This window comes from Erythrolamprus reginae, chromosome 2 (genome assembly GCF_031021105.1).
Source record: "Erythrolamprus reginae isolate rEryReg1 chromosome 2, rEryReg1.hap1, whole genome shotgun sequence".
Classification (NCBI taxonomy): Eukaryota; Metazoa; Chordata; class Lepidosauria; order Squamata; family Dipsadidae; genus Erythrolamprus; species Erythrolamprus reginae.
Genome location: NC_091951.1, coordinates 310549394 through 310573513, shown reverse-complemented (window position 1 = coordinate 310573513; position 24120 = coordinate 310549394). Strand labels below are relative to the sequence as shown.

The 24120-nt window shown below is 41.2% G+C and overlaps 1 protein-coding gene across 1 annotated transcript in view; it reads right to left on the bottom strand.

Annotated features, from left to right (window-relative positions):
* Positions 1 to 397: 397 nt before the first annotated feature.
* Positions 398 to 24120, bottom strand: part of EDIL3 (EGF like repeats and discoidin domains 3) — a 322466-nt gene continuing 298743 nt past the window's right edge. Inside the window, exon 10 of the mRNA XM_070743064.1 lies at positions 398 to 747. Within this exon, the coding sequence (XP_070599165.1) occupies positions 598 to 747 (150 nt within the window). The 3' untranslated portion in view covers positions 398 to 597. The remainder of the gene's footprint in view (positions 748 to 24120) is intronic.

The following is a 24120-nucleotide window of genomic DNA, read 5'->3' as shown; positions in this document are numbered from 1 at the left end:
GGAAGGACCACAGACCACAGATTTTTGTTTTCAAAAATAGTATCATTTGTCATGACAGTATATGATAGGCACAAGGGAAAGAATCAAATGAAGTCATTCCCAAGAAAAAACTTATTGCTAAAGCCACAGTATCACTTGTAAGTAAGGTAAGTAAGATGACTGCATGGGTTTCGAAATAATGACATCCATCAGCTTGTTCTCAGATTACTAATGAACTCTGTAAAACCATGTTCATTTCCCTCCCAAAAATGATGGCATTTTTGCTTTATCTCATCACATTTTAGCCAACGAGAACAACTCAGAAGAGAACGTGAACTTTCACAGTAAAAGAGAGAAATAATTGGAGCAGATTTAAAAGGGAACAAAAGAAAAAGGAAAAAAAAGAGAGGTAAGAATATGCATCAGAATCGGACCATTTTAAGGGCAGGCTTAGACTTCCTTACAAAAGAGAACAGCCTACCAGAAAGTGAGCACTTATTCATGAAAAGCCCATTCAACTTCCTACAGGTCTTGCAGTTTCTTCTATGGAGTTTTTAATATATATATATATATATTTAGAAATATCAAGAGTTGTGCTATTAAGTGCAGATCTATGCATCAGTCCTCTTCTGTACAGCCCAAAAGCTCTGACCGTAAAGTGATTCTGCCATACCACGACCAGGGGAGAATCCTTATGTGCCGTGCATAGATTGGAGGATCAATAACATTCTTTCTGTGAGTATCATTGTCAAAGTTTCCCTGGAAAACCTGAAAAGTAACCAGCAAGATATAGTTATAAAAAAATATGTAGTGCACACAGAAAAAAGATGTTATACATTCTGCCCTTATAAAGGAGGTTACGTTTTGTCACATGAAAGGAAAATTACCCTAGTGTTTTGTCGGGCTCTCTGGTAGAATCCTCCCAAAAATTCACAGGTACAAATTTCAGACACACAAACGTTTGAAAATTCAAAACAATGTTCTTTATAATGAAAATTCACTTAAACTAAGCCCTCTTTTGGTATAGCAAAGAGCACTCGTCTCCAAACAAACTGGTAATTTATACAAGTCCCTTATCAGTCCTGTGATACTTAGCTTGCAGCTGTGAGGCAATTCAAAGTCCTTTGTTCACAAAGTGAAACACACTTTGCTCTGGTTTAGTTTCAAAGCAGGGAAAAATCAGCACACAAAAAGCCAAAGTCAGTAAAGCAGTCATGAAACACAACGATCAGATAATCCTCTACAATGGCCAAACCCACAGGCTGCTCTTTATAGCAGCCTCACTAATTACCACAGCCCCACCCAACCACAGGTGGCCTCAATTTCTTTGATAATAATCTCTCAGTTGTTGTTGCCTATGCATCGCTCTCCGCATCCATGGCTGTATCATTAACTCTTGTTTTGAATCCAAGGAGGAGCTAGATAAGTGATCTCCTTCTGAGCTGTCTGCCACACTCTCCTCCTCCCTGTCACTCATGTCTTCTTGGGCAGAGGAGCCTTCATCATCAGATTCCACCGGGGGCAAAACAGGCCTGCAGCATGTGGATGTCTCCCCCACATCCACAGTCCTTGGGGCAGGAGCTGGGCCAGAGCTAATCACAACACCTAGAAAGAAATTATTCTATTTTTTTAAATAGATGTTTGGCTTCATGACAGAAGCTTCACATATAATACTCATTGAAAATAAGAAAACACTGTGATTTATAAATATATCAGCCTATTAGTCTACTATTGCACAATTGTGTTGGAGGAGTAGCACTTCATTAAGAAACCTTGGTCCAGCTGACCCAGCTGGTAGCACCTTGTAAAGGCCCCTTTCCAGAGTTACAGGAGAAAATGGTGAATGGTTTTGAAGGCAGAGGAGGGCTCTACGTCCCAATGGTAGGTAAAGTGGCAAAACCATATTCAAGGAGAAGGGAAACTCTGACTGCAAACCTCCACTGCCTTGTGGCTACAGTAGTCCCTCACCTATCGCTGGTGTTACGTTCCAGACCCGGCCGCGATAGGTGAAATCCGCGATGGGGAATTTATCGACTGATAGTACTTATTTAAGTATTTATATTGTAATTGTTTGGTAAGTTTTCATTGTTTTAAGTGTTTATAAACCCTTCCCACACAGTATTTATTTTAGATACAGTATTTAAATACAGTATTTACAATTTTAGATATATTTTTTTTTGAAAAACCTGCCGATCAAGTTTGGCGGGCTGTTTAAATCTGCCGATCGACTTCCTCAGAAACCCGCGAACCAGCGAAGATCCGCGAATGATTTTTCTCATTAATATTTCTTGAAAACCCACGATGGAGTGAAGTCGCAGTAGGGGAAGCGCGGTATAGCGAGGGACTACTGTATATGCATAATTAGAAAAGGCTTCAGGAGTAAACCTTGAGGCAAAATCTGGAGCTGGAGTCTGGGAAGCAATTAGTGACTGTGTACAGCAATGTTCTCCTGCAACATAGCTGGAACCAATCGTATTGGCTTTGCCATTCCATTGGATTATTTCAGAGACATGGAGAGGAGAGATCTGCTACTTGGGTAACAGTCTATCCTCCATACTAACCTACCTAAGCCTCGTGTTCTAAAGAGGTTACTCCAGCTTTGCATAGGGCATTTTAGGAACTCTTTAAAGAGCATCATAATGATGATACCACAGTCTTTTGAGATCGTAGGATGCCAATGAACGAATGAGTCTATTAAGGGCCAAATCCTTCTAAATTAAGGAAGATTTATTTTTAATATAAGCATGCTGAGTGCTTTTACAAGTATCTATAATCACAAACTCTTCTCTCATCAACTTTGATCAAGTGTTCTATGAGATATATATTAGCTTACATGCAAATAAATGAAAGATCCTTGTATTTTATTATTAAAAGTAATTTGTTGCTCAAAGCATCACTAAATATTTATCGACTGTTTAAAATCCAGTCTATCATTATATTTATGGTATTATGAACTATTAGATATATTTTATGTATGGGTACTTGGTGTCTCTCGACTTGGTTGTTTACTTACAGAGGTTTTATTACCCAACTTGGTAATACCATCTACCATCAGTTCTAGTGAGTGAAGTATATTGCTTTCCATGCCAGTACTGATGAATGTGGGATTTTCATTCTGACATGGGTGGACAATCATATACAATCAGTTGTTCCTTGTTGGAGGTTTGTTTACATACAACTTTCTCCCATTTGCATACTTTCTGGAGTGTTTGATATCCATATATGGTACAAATATCTCCGGGACCACCTTCTGCCACACGAATCCCAGTGACCGATTAGGTCCCACAGAGTTGGCCTTCTCCGTGTCCCATCGACTAAACAATGTCATTTGGTGGGTCCCAGGGGAAGAGCCTTCTCTGTGGCGGCCCCAACTCTCTGGAACCAGCTCCCCCCAGAGATTAGAACTGCCCCCACCCTCCTTGCCTTCCATAAACTCCTTAAAACCCACCTTTGCCACCAGGCATGGGGGAATTGAGATATCTCCCCCGGCCCTATACAATTTATGTATGGTATGTTTGTATGTATGTTTGATTAATAATGGGGTTTTTTAAAATGTTTTTAAATTATTAGATTTGTTATGAATTGTTCTATTGCTGTTGTGAGCCACCCCGAGTCTACGGAGAGGGGCGGCATACAAATCTAATAAAATAAATAAATAAATGGAAGAAAAAGTATGTAGCTTGAGGTTGAACTGTGGAGTCTTTGGTGTATTGAAATCGTGATTGATGTTGTGCTATTATTGATGTTCTAAATTTATTAATATACTGTAATTACTTTCTATTTGGTTGGATGCAGTAAATACATTGTCTATCAGCTTTTAGATTAAGGATTAAACTATAATTTACAAAGAATTTCATGCAGGGTTGAAATTGATTTTTGTACTATAGAATACTCTTGAAAATGTATCAAAACTGATCAGTTTTCTTACTGTTAGAAGCAAATGTACTTGGCAGAAACGCAGCTAATGCTGGGAACTTAGAGTACAACCTCTCTGTCTTATTTAAATACATCACCGAAAGCTTCAATTTACCAAAACCATAATGGACGCAGGGCATAGGGAAGATTGCAATCTGGAATATAAGTGCTAAAAAACATGAATCAGCAAATGAAATGAAAGAAATAAAAATGCATATTTGTTAAGTTTGTGAAAATAAGGAAATGGAGAAGAATATAAGAGACCTGGATGATTCCTGTAGAGTCAATATAAAGAGTTCATGAATAGATTCGAAACCATAAATTATGAGGGTCATATAGGGAAAGTATGAACTTGGGTCATAAGAATTGTTGTTATGTACATGAAGTATGTGTCACTAAACATTAAGTAGCTGGTGATAGTTACATGTTACATTTATATGCATAGTAAGAATGAAAGAACACTGATGAAGATTTTTTTTAAAAAAATCTAAATGAATTCTATCCAGAAAGACAAGTTGGAGTGTGGAAATGACTCCATGATCAAGGAAGTGTCCAAAGCAGTGATGGTGACCTTTTTTCCCCCTTGGGTGCCGAAAGAGCGTGGGTGCGCACTATCGCGCATGTGCCGGTGCCCACACCCATAATTCAATGCCTGGGGGGGGGGGCAAAAACAGCTTCGCCCGCCCCCCAGTAGGCTTGTGTTTCCCAACTTCTGGTGGGCCCAGTAGGCTTGTTTCACCCTCCCCAGGCTCTAAAGGCTTCCCTGGAGGCAGGGAAGGGTAAAAACGCCCTCCCCCATTCCCCCGGAGGCTCTCTGGAAGCAAAAAAGGCCCTCCCAGAGCCCCTATGTGAGCCAAAAAACAGCTGGCTGGCACACACATGCATGTTGAAGCTGAGCCAGGGCAACAGCTTGGGTGCCAGCAGATATGGCTCCATGTGTCAGCTATGGCACATCACTGGTCTAGAGATTGTGTCCATAATATGGAGGAGATAACGAAGCAACATAAAAAAACAGAGCTTGTCATCCTTTAGAATTTTTTTAGCACACCCTGTGGACATTCCCATCTATAAGACTTTTGGAAGGCAACTAATGGTGCTTGAATGGTAAATTTGTTTGGGTTTCTAGAAAGTATTTCTTTATAAAACAGCCTGTCACACTGGGTGACAGAAGGGGAGAGGGAAAGGGAGAGATGTGGGTGGGAGGGAGAGAGAGAAATAACCTTGCATTAGAGCTTGGTGTGTGTGTGTGCAGGTTATGGCAAAGGAATTCCGCATCAGGAAAGACTTCATGAACTCAATCTGTATAGTCTGGAGGACAGAAGGAAAAGGGGGGACATGATCGAAACATTTAAATATGTTAAAGGGTTAAATAAGGTCCAGGAGGGAAGTGTTTTTAATAGGAAAGTGAACACAAGAACAAGGGGACACAATCTGAAGTTAATTGGGGAATAGATCAAAAGCAACATGAGAAAATATTATTTCACTGAAAGAGTAGTAGATCCTTGGAACAAACGTCCAGCAGACGTGGTAGATAAATCCACAGTAACTGAATTTAAACATGCCTGGGATAAACATATATCCATCCTAAGATAAAATACAGAAAATAGTATAAGTGCAGACTAGATGAGACCATGAGGTCTTTTTCTGACGTCAGACTTCTATGTTTCTATTCATTCCAATTGAATTCAATAGCAATTTTTGTATCAAATAAGTATTGTATACATATATTTTTGCAATACTTTCTCTTCAGTGTATGGCTGGTGAATACAAATTGCCAGATGCATATGCTGTTCAATTTGGTTCTGGATGCATGTAATACAATGAAGGGGTGCTGTCTCTTCATAAGGGGAAGTGTCCTCAGTTTTGTTGAAGATAAGATGGAGACCCTCTTGCAGCTCTGTGCGGACTGGGTAATTGTCAGCATGCTTGGTTTTAAAGAGATAAGGATGATTGATAGGGACCCTATGATAGAAGCGTATCCACAGATAATTTCAGAGATAAACTCAAAACTAAGAAAACAGTTTACACATCCATCCATGAAATGGCATGGATTTAAAGAGAGATATTGAGGCAATCCCTCCAGCAATATAGAACATGTTTGTAGGTCCCTGAAATATTTTTACTACTTTTCTAATTTAATTATCCTGTAATGATACTTCAGTAAAGGGCATAATTTTGCAAGCAGACAATAAGGAAAAATATTGTTTATGTGCACTTTTGGAAAACTGAGATGGTATTTTATCACTGGTATGCAGCTTGCAGATTTTTCTTAAAAAGCTGCTAATGAATGAAATGGCATCAATCCCAAAGAGATATATGATAACAAGGTAATTGTTTTGAAGATCCAAACAGACTGATTAAATGTAAATGTCTACATGATATACAGGTCACATTTTAGGCTTCGTTTGCTAAGGTGGAATAAGCTAATGTGGAGAAGTATATTCCTTTTCCTTCTTGCCAGATGATTGCAGAAGGTTAATCACACAAGCATCAGTTCCAAAGTGAAAATTAATTGGGTTTGTTTAAAATTCTGAAGGGTGAAAGAGGATGCAGATGGAAAATTTTAAAATAATTGTGATGATTTCAAGCAATCACTGGGCAAAACATGCGAGTTAAATGTAGAAAATTATAAAATTGAAGTATGCCACACAGTTTTTGAAATATACCGGAAAATATTTTTTATTTATCAGAATATTTTACAGAAATTTATACAGAATAAACTTAGGACACTTAACAGAGCAAAACGTTACCTGGGGAATTCTGAGAACAATGAGAAAGAAAGAAAAAAGAACCCCCTAAAATTTCCCTAACGACAAAAATATCAAATGTTAATTTTATTTTTTTATTTGTTTTTCACATTTCTGAACTGCCCATCTCCCTCTAAGAGGAATCTTGAGTAGTGTGCATAAAAAGGTTAACTATACAAAATAATATATATTAAAGTTTAAAAATTAGAAAGATGCAAGAGTCATTAAATATTATTAAAATTAGTTAAAAGGTGAGGGGAACTTTAATAGTACATATTCAAGTTTAAAAATCAGAAAGATGCAAGAGTGAGTATATTAGTTAAAAAGTGAGGGGAGGACTCTTAGAGGATTAATCAGCCTCACTTACAAGTGATTCTCTGGGCTTCCTATACAGGACTATAGAGCCATGGTATTTCATAGGGGCAGGGGCAATAGCATGGACTAATTAAAATGGGATTAATTAAGAATCCATCCAAAAAGTGAGCAAAAGTGAGCTATATAGTCTGGAGGACAGAAGGAAAAGGGGGGACATGATCGAAACATTTAAATATGTTAAAGGGTTAAATAAGGTTCAGGAGGGAAGTGTTTTTAATAGGAAAGTGAACACAAGAACAAGGGGACAGTCTGAAGTTAGTTGGGGGAAAGATCAAAAGCAACGTGAGAAAATATTATTTCACTGAATGAGTAGTAGATCCTTGGAAGAAACTTCCAGCAGACGTGGTTGGTAAATCCACAGTAACTGAATTTAAACATGCCTGGGATAAACATATATCCATTGTAAGATAATATACAGGAAATAGTATAAGGGCATACTAGATGGACCATGAGGTCTTTTTCTGCCATCAGTTTTCTATGTTTCTAAAGATAAAAATAAATGGCAGAAAAACCATCAAACTCCTCAATACCTGGGCCTTATTGTGATATGATACAGTGCTGGAATTATTAATTGGACACAAGCTGGCCTGAAAAATAAGAAATGTAATAACTATTCACAATCCATTATATCCCCCTGGTAATATTGATAGATTACATGTGCTCCTCGGAAATGGAGGAAGAGGTTTACTTCAGGTCAAATTATCAAAGAAGAAAAGCATACATAGGCTGATTACATAAGACACAGCCAAGAACAAGCATTGATGCAAGTTAAAAATTGGAACTTATGGAACGTTCAGGAAACAAAACATGAACATCCATATAATGAAAACAAGAACAGAATTTTGGCAAGGAAAAAAAAGTACATGGTCAGTTTCAACAAAAGACTGAAGGAACACAGGAGAAAGATAAACTGTGACAATGGCTTACATACTGGAACAATACAAACTGGAAGGCTTGATTTTGGCTGCTTAAGAACAAGGTATGTAAAATAATGCAATCAAGGCCTGTGTCAGGCCTTGCAAAAATGCAAAAAATGTCAGATGATTCAACCTGCAGATTGTGAAAAGAGGCTAAAGAAATTTAGATCTAACTCATGCAAAACAATTACACAATTACACAATCGGAGGAACATCCGAGACGCTCAGCGTGGGGGCGGGTGAGAGCCGCTGCGACCTGGGCGTCTCCTGAGGAGCCCAGCCCAGCTGAGGACCGGAGGGGGCTGCTGGCGGCTACCTAAGATCCCCCAAGACGCCAGAAAAGCGGAGGAACATCCGAGACGCTCAGCGTGGGGGCGGGTGAGAGCCGCTGCGACCTGGGCGTCTCCTGAGGAGCCCAGCCCAGCTGAGGACCGGAGGGGGCTGCTGGCGGCTACTTAAGATCCCCCAAGACGCCAGAAAAGCGGAGGAACATCCGAGACGCTCAGCGTGGGGGCGGGTGAGAGCCGCTGCGACCTGGGCGTCTCCTGAGGAGCCCAGCCCAGCTGAGGACCGGAGGGGGCTGCTGGCGGCTACTTAAGATCCCCCAAGACGCCAGAAAAGCGGAGGAACATCCGAGACGCTCAGCGTGGGGGCGGGTGAGAGCCGCTGCGACCTGGGCGTCTCCTGAGGAGCCCAGCCCAGCTGAGGACCGGAGGGGGCTGCTGGCGGCTACTTAAGATCCCCCAAGACGCCAGAAAAGCGGAGGAACATCCGAGACGCTCAGCGTGGGGGCGGGTGAGAGCCGCTGCGACCTGGGCGTCTCCTGAGGAGCCCAGCCCAGCTGAGGACCGGAGGGGGCTGCTGGCGGCTACTTAAGATCCCCCAAGACGCCAGAAAAGCGGAGGAACATCCGAGACGCTCAGCGTGGGGGCGGGTGAGAGCCGCTGCGACCTGGCCGTCTCCTGAGGAGCCCAGCCCAGCGGAGGACCGGAGGGGGCTGCTGGCGGTTTTTCTTTTCCGGTTCCGGCGGAGCAGCGGGAAGGAAGGAGGGATGCCGCTGCTCCGCCGGACTACGGTGATAACAACAATAATATAGGTAATTTTGAATTAGTTTGAACACCAGTGTGCATGTTGGTGAGTTGAAAGTTCCTAGTCTCGGTGTCCGGTTCCTGTGTGTGCGTCCTCTCCTTGGTTTTGCCGTGGGAGAGTTAAGAGCTGGGAGCCTCGATCAGCTAGGGCTCGGAAGATGGCGGCCCCTGTGGAGCGAGTGAACTTGACAGCCAGGCAGACCAAGACGCCGAGCAGCTGTGCGGTGGGTGCGCTCGGCGCTGGAGGAGACCTGGCAGACGGAGGACCGACCATTGCGATAGGAGAGAGGAGATTGAAAGGAGACCAAGGGAGGAGGACTGGTAGATCAAGGTCTGATGGTGGGAGAGTTTTACAGACATGGATGCCCCCCCTCCCTAGTCTGGGGGGGAGGGAGAGAGATGCTGAATGATCCTTGACTTTTGAATAACCTCTGCCCCTGAGAACTTGGCACTTTGAGAAAATTGGCACTTTTGAGGAACTTGGCACTTTGAAAAACTTGGCACTTTGAAAAACTTGACATTTTGGGAAACTTGGCACTTTGAGAACTTAGCACTTTTATTAGTTGCTGCTGACCGTATTTCCTAATCGAATTGAATTATTCATTATTACCTATGTTTGTATTTTTATTGTTATTTTTAGTTAGTTTTAATAGTGTTTTTAATATTAATATCGTTCTTAATTGCTATTTTTATACTGCTATCAATTTAATTGCTTTTTTAACATAATTGGGGTTTTATATAATGGGTGACTGGGGGTACATATACGTGTGGGTATGAATGGAATGATTGGTATGATTGGGGGGGTCGGGGTGGGTGGGGGATATGGTATGGATGAGTTGATTGACAGTAGTGCGAATGAACAGATTTGGCCCACCTGACGCCCGGGAGACAGGGGAGGGAGGGACACCGATCTCTGGGGTGGCAGAGGGTCGGAATATTTCAGTGTTGCTGGGGAGAGGCAGATATGGCGGGGGGCCACGGAGTTAGCCGTTCCAGGGGAACGAGAGACCGTTGCTTAATAACGGTCCCTTGTTCCAACTCTGTGAGCCCAATCCTGGGTACTGGTGATGAGTGTAACTCTGGCCCTGGACTCAGGTTGCTGCTGCTTAATGCCAGGTCGGTGGTAAATAAAGCTCTCCTCATCCGGGATTTGATCCTGGATGAGGAGGCCGACCTGGCATGTATCACTGAAACCTGGCTGGGCCCAGAGGGAGGTGTTCCTCTCTCTGAAATTTGCCCAGCTGGGTTTCAGATATGGCATCAACCTCGACCCCAGGGAAGGGGGGGAGGAGTGGCTATTATAGCCAGGGAGAGCCTTTGCCTACGTGGACTCATTGCTCCGGAAATTGCGGGTTGCGAGTCACTCTTTATGAGGTTGGACTTAGGGGTTCAGGTGGGCTTATTTCTCACGTACCTGCCTCCCAGCTGCGTGTCAAAAGCCCTGCCTGTGCTACTCGAGGAGGTAGCCGGGTTGGCGGTGGAGTTCCCCAGACTTATTGTCTTGGGGGACTTCAACCTGCCGTCACTCGGCGAAACCTTGGGGTTGGCACAGGAGTTCATGGCCACCATGACAGCCATGGACCTGACTCAAGTAGTACGGGGTCCGACTCATGAGGGGGGGCACGCACCTGACATGGTATTCCTTTCCGAGCAATTGAGCAATGGTCTGAGACTAAGGGGCTTAGAAGCAGTGCCTTTGTCATGGTCAGACCATTTTCTACTAAGGCTTGACTTCCTGGCTCCAATCCTTCCCCGCAGGGAGGCGGAACCAATGAAGATGTTCCGCCCCAGACGCCTAATGGATCCAGAGGGTTTCCAGACGGCGCTTGGGGTTATTCCAGAGGCACTCATCCACAGTTCGGTGGAGTCTCTTGCGGAGGCCTGGAATACAGCTGCTGCGGAGGCTCTCGACCGGATTGCGCCTTTGCGACCTCTCCGTGGCGCTAGACCCCGTAGAGCCCCATGGTTCAACGAGGAGCTCCGGGAGTTGAAACGCCAAAAGAGACGTCTAGAGAAGCGATGGAGGAAGAGTAGGTCTGAATCTGATCGAACACTTGTAAGAGCTTTTATTAAGACTTACAAAGTGGCGCTCAAGGCGGCAAGATGCGCGTACCATGCCGCCTTGATTGCATCAGCGGAATCCCGCCCGGCCCGCTCTGTTTAGGGTGACCCGCTCCCTTCTTAACCAGGGGGGAGTTGGGGAGCCCTTGCAGAGTAGTGCCGAGGAGTTTAACACGTTTTTCGCTGATAAAGTCACTCAGATCCGGGCCGACCTCGACTCCAATTGTAAAACAGAGTCGACTGACAACGAGTCAGTCAAGGTGACTGGGGCACGTACTTGTCCACCTGTCTGGGAAGAGTTTGATCTGGTGACACCTGATGAAGTGGACAAGGCCATTGGAGCTGTGAGTTCCGCCACCTGTTTACTGGATCCGTGTCCCTCCTGGTTGGTCTCGGCCAGCAGGGAGGTGACACGGAGCTGGGCCCAGGAGATTACCAACGCTTCCTTGGGGAGGGGAGTTTTTCCATCACTCTATAAAGAAGCGCTTGTGCGCCCCCTCCTCAAGAAGCCTTCCCTGGACCCAGCAGTACTCAACAACTATCGTCCAGTCTCCAACCTTCCCTTCATGGGGAAGGTTGTCGAGAAGGTGGTGGCACTCCAGCTCCAGCGGTCCTTGGAAGAAGCCGATTATCTAGGTCCCCAGCAGTCGGGCTTCAGGCCCGGTTACAGCACAGAAACCGCTTTGGTCGCGTTGATGGATGATCTCTGGCGGGCCCGGGACGGGGGTTTATCCTCTGTCCTGGTGCTCCTCGATCTCTCAGCGGCTTTCGATACCATCGACCATGGTATCCTTCTGCACCGGTTGGAGGGGTTGGGGGTGGGAGGCACTGTGCTTCAGTGGTTCTCCTCCTACCTCTCTGGCCGGTCGCAGTCGGTGTTAGTGGGGGGTCAGAGGTCGACTCCTAGGTCTCTCCCTTGTGGGGTGCCTCAGGGGTCGGTCCTCTCCCCCTTGCTATTTAACATCTACATGAAACCACTGGGTGAGATCATCCAAGGACATGGGGTGAGGTATCATCAATATGCCGATGATACCCAGCTTTACATCTCCACCCCATGCCCAGTCAACGAAGCGGTGGAAGTGATGTGCCGGTGCCTGGAGGCTGTTGGGGCCTGGATGGGTGTCAACAGACTCAAGCTCAACCCGGATAAGACGGAGTGGCTGTGGGTTTTGCCTCCCAAGGACAATCCCATCTGTCCGTCCATTACCCTGGGGGGGGAATCATTGACCCCCTCAGAGAGGGTCCGCAACTTGGGCGTCCTCCTCGATCCACAGCTCACATTAGAGAACCACCTTTCAGCTGTGGCGAGGGGGGCGTTTGCCCAGGTTCGCCTGGTGCACCAGTTGCGGCCCTATCTGGACCGGGACTCATTACTCACAGTCACTCATGCCCTCATCACCTCGAGGTTCGACTACTGTAATGCTCTCTACATGGGGCTACCTTTGAAAAGTGTTCGGAAACTTCAGATCGTGCAGAATGCAGCTGCGAGAGCAGTCATGGGCTTACCCAGGTATGCCCATGTTTCTCCATCACTCCGCAGTCTGCATTGGCTGCCGATCAGTTTCCGGTCACAATTCAAAGTGTTGGTTATGACCTTTAAAGCCCTTCATGGCACTGGACCAGAATATCTCCGAGACCGCCTTCTGCCGCACGAATCCCAGCGACCGATTCGGTCCCACAGAGTGGGCCTCCTCCGGGTCCCGTCAACTAAACAATGCCGGTTGGCGGGCCCCAGGGGGAGAGCCTTCTCTGTGGCGGCACCGGCCCTCTGGAACCAACTCCCCCCGGAGATCAGAACTGCCCCTACTCTTCCTGCCTTCCGTAAACTCCTCAAAACCCACCTTTGCCGTCAGGCATGGGGAAACTAAACATCTCCCCTGGGCACGTTGAAGTTATATATGGTATGCCTGTATGTGTGTATGTTAGTATAGGGGATTTTCTTAAACTCATAATATTTTAATTAATTGGATTGTATTGGATTGTTTTTCACTTGTTGTGAGCCGCCCCGAGTCTTCGGAGAGGGGCGGCATACAAATCCAAATAATAAATAAATAATAAATAAATGACATAATACAATCGCCAACATTATTCCCTGGAACATTGATAAAAATTGTTATGTGCCAGTGACAAAAAATGACTTTAAAAGTTGTTGAAAATGAGCAGCTAAAAATATTGCAGGAATTCTGAATACAATCTGACTTACAACATATCATAATTAACTGGGTTTAAAAACAAATGACTAGATAATTGAATATTGCCAGCATATCATAGAATAGCGGACAAAGAACTCAAGAAGATCAGACAGTGTCAAAATGTAAAAATCGAAATCGAAAGATTATGGCATAAACCGACTGTAGTGGTTCCAGTGGTTATTAGCACCCTGGGTGCCACACCCAAAAATCTTGGATGCCACTTAGAAAATATGCATATTGACAAAATGTTCATCTATCTATTACAAAAAAGCCACACTGCTTATATCCACACACGTACTCTACTGAGAAATCACAATGTCCTAGGTTTTGAGTAAAAATGCATATCAAGTACAACAGCAGCTAGAGAACTGGCAGTCGTGATTTTACATTTTTGTGTGTAAGCACCTTTTGTGCAATCCCAAAACATTTGGAGCATTACTGATATTGACAAATCACCATGAGTCTATTGCAATTTTACTTGGATAGGCTTGCAGCGTGCAGCAGTACCTTTAACATCAAATGACAATACCTTTAACATTAAACAACAATGCTATCTCATGTCCTTGGGAAGGACTTGATAGGTGGATAAAAATATGGAATCCAGTCTAAATTCAATTGTGATTTACTGTGTGTGATGATGACTGTACGGCCAACTAATAGTAATAATTATATCAGTACCTGGAAACAGCAGAATAGAAGAGAAAGAACAAAATACAAAGATATTCAAATAGAAGTAGTCACTGGCAAAAGAAAGCAAAAATTGTGCCAATAGTAATAGGCAAAAGAGTAAAGTATCATTATGGATTATTATTACATATTAGCAAGAGAAAAATAACATTATGATGCAAAATTACTGAAGTTATAGATGAGAGTGCAGGAGTGAAAAGTAGTAGAGTTTGTCTTCTTGGGTTGAAAAAGAGACAAAGATGGACAATGTGCTGGAACAGTGAAGAGACTAAGCTAGGAGAAGAGGATAAACTCAACTTGAAGGACAAAAAAATTCAGTGACAACAAAGATTGTAATAACTAAAGGGTTTTCAGGAGGCAATGTACAGTTTTGAGACTTTTGAGATTTTGAGAAAGATTAAGAGAAAGAAGATGCCTTCTCATTATGGATTTGGATATAGCTAATTTGGATATTATGGACTGTAGGAGGAACCAATTATTTTTTAGCCAATATTGACTGGCTGCTTTATTGAAATGATGTTTAGCATGCATATATCACATATTTTAGACATGTGCTTTATGTGTCATTGTTTAGTTCTTCCTTTAAGGTCTATTTGGCACCAATTATACCATCTTTCAGGAAAGCTTTAAATTTGGCTTCTCACAAGGGAGGAAACAGATTTGCAATTCTGCTTGATTGGTGATAGGTGGTAGAATGTTCTTTTTTGTGTATTTTCCCAGTGCATTGATAGTTTTTGGATTTGGTTGTGAATTGTTACTTTAAATTTTGCGTGCTGCCTTAAGTCCTTTTTGATTTACCACATTGTGCATATATTTCATCATGAATAAAATGATAAATTATGGGGTTGCAAGTTTAGAAAATTTATGCTGGCAAGGTTGCAGGAAATAAAAAAGAATAAAACAAAAAAAATTGTAAAGAAGAGGGACAAGAATAAAGAATGTCCTTGGAAAAATAGCACAAGTTATTCCCAGTGAGTCAAAGTAGCAAATTAATAATTCGATTAGAAATTGTCACTCAGTCCTTGTGGCTTGTCACTTTTTTCTGTCTTTTTGTTCTGCGTCAACACATCAACATTCTAGCCTAAAATCTCTAGTGACCTTGTTTCTCATATATTGTCACACTGTTGTGCCAGCCCTTAGACACACACACACACACGCACACACATATAAATTAATTGGACAAGGACATGAAACAATTTTTAGGAACAAATGCATTACTGTGTTCCTGTCAAATAAGCAACAAGCGGTCAAAATAGGTAACACTTTATCAAACCCTGTACTTGTTCACAGAAGTGTTCCCAAGACAGTGTTTATTTATTTATTATTATTTATTTATTTGTTTTGTCATATTTGTGGAATACAAAGATATATTGATAATTATTTACATGATACTAGTAAAAAAGAAACATTAGGAGATGGGGATGGAAGGCAGGCTGGTGCACTTATGCATGCCCCTTACTGACCTCTTAGGAATCGGGAGAGGTCATAAGAACATAAGAACATAAGAAGAGCCATGCTGAATCAGGGCCAATGTCCATCGAGTCCAGCATTCTTCGTCACACAGTGGCCCACCAATTGTCTATGGGGATCTTGAGCAGAAAGAGAAGGCAAGACCCTCCCTTTCCCCTGACCCCCAACAAATGGTACTCAAGGGAATCCTGCCTGCCTCAAGCAACATAGAGGTGGCACATGTACCATTTGTTGAGGTTCGAGGGAAACGGAGGGTTTTGCCTTCTCTTTCTGCTCAAGATCCCCAAAGACAATTGGTGGGCCATTGTGTGGCACAGAATGCTGGACTCGATGGGCTTTGGCCTGATTCAGCATCGCTATTCTTATTAGCTGACTCTGTTGTTTCTTCCCCAAACCTCAAACCTTAAACTGTCTATCATTGACCTCACACCACTTCTAAGAGGTCTATAAGGGGCATGCATACGTGCACTAGTGTGCCCTGTACTAAAGTCCCTGTATATTTCTTAAAATACCATGTATTCAAAACCATGCTTGTACTTTTAGATATTCATTTTAATGTTTATGCTTTGTTCATATCCATATACATGTTTGACAAAATATAAACAAACAAACAAACAAATAAATAAAATATTTATAGCAAGCTATTATTATAATTCAGCTTGGAAAATAATATTTTTAAATTCTATATGGTAGAGTTAACTAAAGACTTGATTTTTTTAATAGCTAAATATTATAGCATGGCTTAGCATCTGTCATAGAAATCTTTCCTGGATGATTTAATAAAAACCCAAGGTGAATATTATAAAGTGAATAGTTCATGCTAGCTGAGGACAATGTAGTAGAACAACAAAATGAATAAAAGCATTACAAATACTGGAAATTAATGAGCAAAAAATTATTTATTATTTATTCATTTCTCATATTTATTATTTTAATAAATAACTCAAGGCATACCTCTTCCTATTTTCTCCACAACAAAATCCTGTGAGATGGGACTGGCCTAAATGAGAGTGACTCATTTAAAATCAGCTGACCCTGTTGAGAATTTACAATCTCCTGCTTTCTATCTTGATGCCTGAATTAGTAAAGCAATCTGGGCTCTCAAAATTAGTGAGAAAAAGTCCCCTCTATGACAGAGACAGTCAGAAATGCGAAAAACAAAGAAACAAACATTTGGTTAGAATTTTTTATGAAGATGTATCATATCAAATTTTATGTAAACCAGAATCCTTGTCTGGGAATTTTCAATTTTTAGAATTTTACTGTGCAATTCACTAGTGCGCAAAAAAATATGTATTAAAATTATGAACACCAAAATTGATATATTTTGGAAGAAAGTATAAACGTACATATTAATATATACAAAAATATACATATTTAGATATATTATTTCATGTATGGACTATTTACGTCATTGGGGGTAGAGGACAGATGTGTGGAAATAGGCTGAAATGAACTTATCCATCAAGAAAATGAGAAACAGAACAAAAGCAAAAGTGATATAGCCATCCATCCTAATTTAACAAATAACAAGGTGCCCTTGTAAAACAATGAGATGCTCAAGTTATTTTGTTAGCAACCCTTCTCAGAGACTCAAGACTATTTTCTGTTATCTTGGTGACATCTATATAATAGTATCAAACAGAAACAAGTTACAACCTGATATCTTTTTTCCAAAACTATTTTGAAGTTTCTTTCCTTGCTCATGGAGCTGCATTCTTCTCTGGTAACATTGCAAACTAGAGAATATAAAACCTTTGGCAGACCAATTCTTGAATACAACTTGTCTGCCTGGAATCCACACTGTATATTGGACAATTAGACAATTGGACACAATTGACAAGTCCAGAGATATTTCACAAGAAGAATATTCCTCTGCTCACAAGATAATACCTTATGCCACCAGCCTTGAAATGTTGGCCTTAGACAACTTAGAATTATGCCAACTATGGTCTGACCTAAGTGTAGTACACAAAAATTGTCTGCTGCAATGTTCTGCCTCTAAAGCTTCAATCTTAATAATACATGTGCAAACAATATATACCAAATCAAGGTAAACCACTCCAAACTCAATTGCAGAAAATACAACTTCAACAAAATAGTGGTCAATGCATGGAATGCCTCCGTTGTTACATCCTCAAACTCCCATAGCTTCAACCTTAAATTGTCTACCGTGGACCTCACAGCATTCCTAAGAGGTCCACAAAAGGAAGTGTGCATAAATGCATTGTCGTGCCTACCGTCCCTGTCCTACTCTCCCCATTTACTTGTACTCATTCCTTGCTCATGTCCATGTTTATACTTATATGTGTTATCTAGTATAGGGTTTGACAGACAAACAACAAACAAACAAACAAATTCTTTGGGGTTTTTTCATTGCAATCCTCATCAGCTGAGAATAAGTATTAACACAGACCCTTAAAACCCATTTAACATAAACTAGTGTAATATTAAAGGGATGGAAGAATGTTATAGAATGAAACTACATATTTGAGCTTTTTTGGGGGGGCTTTATCAATAAAAATAAAAGATAAAAGATAAGGTTTAACTTGAATTTTAAAAGTATTCAAACCATTTAATAAAAGTAACATATTCTTTAACAGTCAGGTTCCATTCAAATTATGAAGAAATGTTTAGGAAATTCAGTCTGTTTAATTGCCTAGCATAAGGTTGTTTGAAATGCTCCCTTTATCTTTCAATAATAGCTGTGGGATGCAATTAAACTGTCTTCTCTGCAGTAGTTACAATGATCTCCAACAAGCAACCCCCACCCCAGGCAATATATTTGGAAAAAATCTGAAAATACTACAGAGAGAATTTATTGTAGCAAAAATGGATAAAATAAGAATGAACTCTTGATTTACCCACCCTTAATCTACTAGTAGTACAGTGAAGTTAAGGAACGATGCTGCACTAGCGTTAATAAGAGTTTAATTGATTTTTTAAAAACAATATTATTATACTATTGGTGTGGGGATTAATATTTTATTATTTTCATTTTTTATATACTGTTTTTATATCCTTCAGTCGCCATATACAAGTAGGTGGCAATATAAATGTTCTAAATAAATAAATAAAATTAATACAGTGGTACCTCTTCTTACGAACTTAATTTGTTCCGTGACCAGGTTTGTAAGTAGAAAATTTGTATGAAGAAGGAATTTTCCCCATAGGAATCAATGTAAAAGCAAATAATGCATGCAATCCCATCCCAAAAGTCACCGCTTTTGCCTTGTGCAGCTGGGGAATCCGCGTCTCTGGACTTCCATTGCCAGCCGAAGCGCCCGTTCTTGCATTGCTGGGATTCCCCTGAGCCTCCCCTCACTGGGATTCAAAGCAGCGCCCGGCAAAAATGAAGGGAAGCCCAGCGAGGGGAGCCTCAGGGGAATTCCATCAATGCAAGAACGGGCACTTCATCTGGCAACAGAAGTCTGGAGGTGGGGAGGGCTCAGGGGAATCCCAGCGCTTTGCGTGGCAATGGAAGTCTGGAGATGGGGCATCCAGCGGCGGTGGCTTGGGTTCATAAGGTAAAAATAGTTCAGTAGAAGAGGCAAAAAAATCTTAAACACCAGGTTCGTATCTAGAAAAGATTGTTAGTAGAGGCGTTCGTAAGAAGTGGTACCACTGTACATACTGAATACTCCTGCTGTAAGACTGAGGCTATTATTAGAATTGGATTAGACTATTTAGACCATCATGCCCAAGTTTATACTTAGTGGAAGAATTCAAAATAGAGCACCTCAGATATATGGCTGTCCAATCTTCATTGAACACACCCAATGAAGGGGGACTCAGGACATACTTTCTTAATTGGTTTTACTGTTGCCAAATCTGCTTTTGTGAGAGTCATATTCATTATTTATGTCCTGCAGACTTGGATGAAAAGGGATTGGTCTTTTTTCTGAGTATTTAAACAATGTTTCCTATAGGAATCAATGTAAAAGCAAATAATTAGTGCAAAATCCCAAACTTTAGAAGGGAGGTGACAGAGGGCAGGGATGAGCAGCTAAAGGGGGCGGGTGGAAGAACCAAGGCTAGGCTAAAGGGTGAGTGGGAAGGAAGAAAGGCAAGGGAGGCGCCCCTCCCTTTTCTTTCTTCAAAAGACACCCTTTCAGTGCCTCTGCAAGCACGCTGTTCTCTGCAAAGTCTTTCCCCCTCCAAGCCGCCCCTCCCTTTTCTTTCTTCAAAAGATACCCTTTCAGTGCCTCTGCAAGCATGCTGTTTCTCCTACTTTTGTTAATGCAAAGTCTTTCCCCCTCCAAGCCACCCCTGCCTTTTCTTTCTTCAAAAAAGAAAAAAAAAGAAACCCTTCATCCCAGGAGCAGCGGCTTGGGTTTGTAAGGTGAAAATAGTTCGGAAGAAGAGGCAAAAAAATCTTAAACACCGGGTTCGTATCTTGAAAAGTTCGTTAGAAGAGGCATTTTTAAGATGAGGTACCACTGTACTTTAGTTTTCTTTTTCTTATGACCGTAAGATCCTTCAACCTTGTATGCTTCCACATACCTTGATATCTCTGTCACTTTTCTTTTAAAAAAATTCTCAAAGCATACATATATGGGATTTTCAGGTAGTCTTTAATACAAGTAATTTATACTGTAATATGCAGTATGATATCATGTACCAGATGCACATATGGTACATGATATCATGCTACATATTACAGTATAAATTACTTATATTTCAGGGTGGGAATCAAAAGTTAAATAATATAACACTTATTTTAAACCCAAAATGTACAGTAGATGTATTATCCTATACTTTTAAAAAAAATCAAAATATTTGCCACTAAAATTGCTGTAGATTTGTCCTAAAATTCTGCAATGATACTCTGCCAGGGCAATGCTTTCCAAGGCTTGCAGTTATATTTAACATTTAATAAAATTGTGGGCATTTCTGATTTTCTTATGATCACTATACATTTCCAAATTCTGGTTACAATTTGACTCTAAATCCAATTACGTGGCTATCTGAAAGAGGTTATTTTAGAATTGCCAAACTGGGATACAATACAAATCTTGTGTGAGAGCGAACTTTCTCATTTGTAAAGAGAACCATCTAATGTGTAAAGAAGTGTATAAGGACTAATTTTATATATATCCTCCTCGCAGCATGTTCATTCTCTGTTTGCTACATCCCAAGAACACTGAAAAAATTGCAATAAGGAGTTTTATTTCATGTGATGCAATATGTTTTCTTCTCAAATCTACAGTTTGCAATAGATTTTTTAAAATATTTGTTTTCCCATGTATAATACAATTTTCAGGCCCTGAAACTGCAGTGATCTACTGACCTCTAGTTGAGAAAGCAAGATCACTATTTAACTCCGTTTTTTTTCCTTCTAAATATATTTTTTTCCAACATAGTTTCAACAATTTCAGCAATTTACACACAGTGTAGGTATGAAACAGCCCTTCATGTTCAATATTTGCTATTCAAACCACTTTTTGTTCATTTAGAACAAGAGGAACAACATTTTAATAGTATCTTTTAGCAGCTTCATTGGTCTTTATTCCCAGGAGGGCCGAGTAACAATTTTAAACATGAATACTTAGCAGTTTGAAACAGCAGGACTACCTACCCTTTATTTTTACTATTGCTTCCATTGGAAAGTGTGCAACTGAGTTGAGCCAAACAGTATCAGTTCTTTGATGGTTTTCATTTACTGCTAAACATACACAATCATTTTGGTTTTGGACAAGTATCTCTTCCATGGCTTTGGATGAATAGCTAAGGATGTTGATTCTGATAATGGTTATGATTCTATGATGCACAGTCACTCATGCCCTCATCACCTCGAGGTTCGATTATTGTAATGCTCTATACATGGGGCTGCCTTTGAAAAGTGTTCGGAAACTTCAGATCGTGCAGATGCAGCTGCGAGAGCAATCATGGGCTTCCCAAGGTATGCCCATGTTACACCAACCACTCCGCAGTCTGCATTGGTTGCCGATCAATTTCCGGTCAACATTCAAAGTGTTGGTTATGAACCTATAAAGCCCTTCACTGGCATCGGACCAGACATATCTCCGGGACCACCTTCTGCGGCACGAATCCCAGCGATCCGGTTAGGTCCCACAGAGTAAACAATGTCGTTTGGTCGTGGACCCAGGAGAAGAGCCTTCTCTGTGGTGGCCCGACCCCTCTGAAAACCAGCTCCCCCGTGAGATTAGAACTGCCCCCACCCTTCTTGCCTTTTGTAAAAGTTCTTAAGACCCATCTCTGCCGTCAGGCATGGGGGGAACTGAGATATCTCTCCCTGGGGCCTATACAGTTTACACATGGTATGTTTGTGTGTATGTTTGCTTTTAATAATGGGTTATTTAGTGTTTTTTAAATTATTAGATTTGTTCTTACCATTGTCTTAGTTAATTGTTGTGAGCCGCCCCGAGTCTACGGAGGAGGTGCGGCATACAAATCTAATAAATATAATATAATAAAATAATTAGCTATGTTAAGTTCTGATTATTGATTTAGTATTTGTTATGTGTAATTTCAATTTCTCTAAATAAGCTTTAGTGTAATACATTCTTACGCTACCTTTTTCCAGATAAAATTTATAATCTAAGCTATTATCTAGTTCATATCCGATGTGATTTATACCAGAAAATCATTCACAATTATAAATGATTCCAGAAATCTAATTTCTGTAGACTCCAGAAAAAGAAAGAAACAGCTGGTGGATTCCCTCCCCCCTTCTTTAGTAATTGCTCACAATAGTTCCCTATATAGTTTCACTAGAGAATTTAAATATAATAGAGAGTATACATAAATTTCTGTATAGGGAGCTATTGTGAGCAAGAGTAAATGGAGGTAGAAAAAAAAATCTATCTATCTATCTTATCTATCTATCTACTATCTATCTATCTATCATCTATCTACTATCTAGCTATCTACTGTATATATCAGGGATAAAATGCTCCCAGTCTCGCTCATGCCTATTGGTTGTTGGAAACCCAGTCGCAAAGGGAGTGCGAGCTCTGCCTACCCATCTCAACACCCACCATTATGGGTACTTTTACACTCTGCGAAGTGCAAAGCGCCTGTGCATGCATAGTGGATAAAAGAACCCAAATGGCAGTGTGTTTGTGGGTCGCGCTCTCTCAGTGAATCTCTCTTATGACTGATACGAGCGAAATTGGAAACATTTCACCCCTGTGTCTGTCTGTCTATTATATTCTTTCCGTCCATCCATCCATCCATCCATCCATCCATCCATCCATCCATCCATCCATCTATCTATCTCTTAATCAATACATTGCACTTGTCTCTTTGAAGAATGAATGGCTCCTTCAGCTAAAGGCTATTGCACTGAGCTTTGGGTGCTCACAGGGAATTGTGAACTTGGATGGGAGAAAAAAACCAACTTTATTTTTACTAGCCTCAAAATGAAATTTAGCTTTTTATTCAATTACACAGTGGACAAGCTAGTTTACAGCCTCTAGATTCCAATGTTGTTTTTGACTTAACAAATATCTAAAATTATTATAGCATTGTATCAAAAATTATTGCAACCTAAAATACATAAAATAAAACTGTTGACTTACAATAGTTCATTTAATGTCTGTTCATAGTAGTGATCAAAATTCAGACACTTGTCAGCTGACTCATATTTATGAGATTGCAGTGTAATCACCTTATGCAAACTTCTGACAAGAAAAGTCAAGATTCACTTAACAACAGGGTTACTAACTTGACAACTAAAGTGATTCACTTAACAGATGTCTCATGAAAGGTCATAAAATGTGGCAATATTCACGTAACAAATATCTCACTTAATAACAGAAATCTTGAGCTCAATTGTGGTCATAAGTCAAGGATTACCTATATTGTTTGCTTATTAATAAAGTACTACATATATTATATGGGGCTTCCCAGATTCGCCCACGTTTCTCCAACACTCCGTGGCTTGCACTGGCTGCCGATCAGTTTCCGGTCACAATTCAAAGTGTGGTAATGACCTTTAAAGCCCTACATGGCATCGGATCAGAATACCTCTGGAACCGCCTTCTACCGCATGAATCCCAGCGGCCAATGAGGTCCCACAGAGTTGGCCTTCTCCGGATCCCATCGACTAAACAATGTCGTTTGGCGTGCCCCAGGGAAAGAGTCTTCTCTGTGGCAGCCGCCCTATGGAATCAACTCCCCCCAGAGATTAAAAACTGCCCCCACCCTCCTTGTCTTTCACAAATTACTTAACGACCCACCTGTATTGCCAGGCATCGGGGAATTGAGACACCTCCCCCAGGCTTTTATAATTCATGTTTGGTATGTGTGTGCTGCATGGTTTTAAATGATGGGTTTTATATGTTTTTTAATATTAGATTTGTTTCATTGTAATATTGTTTTATTATTGTTGCGAGCCGCCCGAGTCTTCGGAGAGGGGCGGCATACAAATCCAATAAATTATTATTATTAATTAATTATTATATATTAGTACAGTGATACCTCGTCTTACAAACGCCTCGTCATACAAACTTTTCGAGATACAAACCCAGGGTTTAAGATTTTTTTTGCCTCTTCTTACAAACTATTTTCACCTTACAACCCACCGCCACCGTTGGATGTCCTGCCTCTGGACTTCCATTGCCAGCGAAGCACCCATGTTTGCTCTGTGGGATTCCCCTGAGGATCCCCTCCATGGGAAACCCCACCTCCGGACTTCTGTGTTTTTGTGATGCTGCAGGGGAAT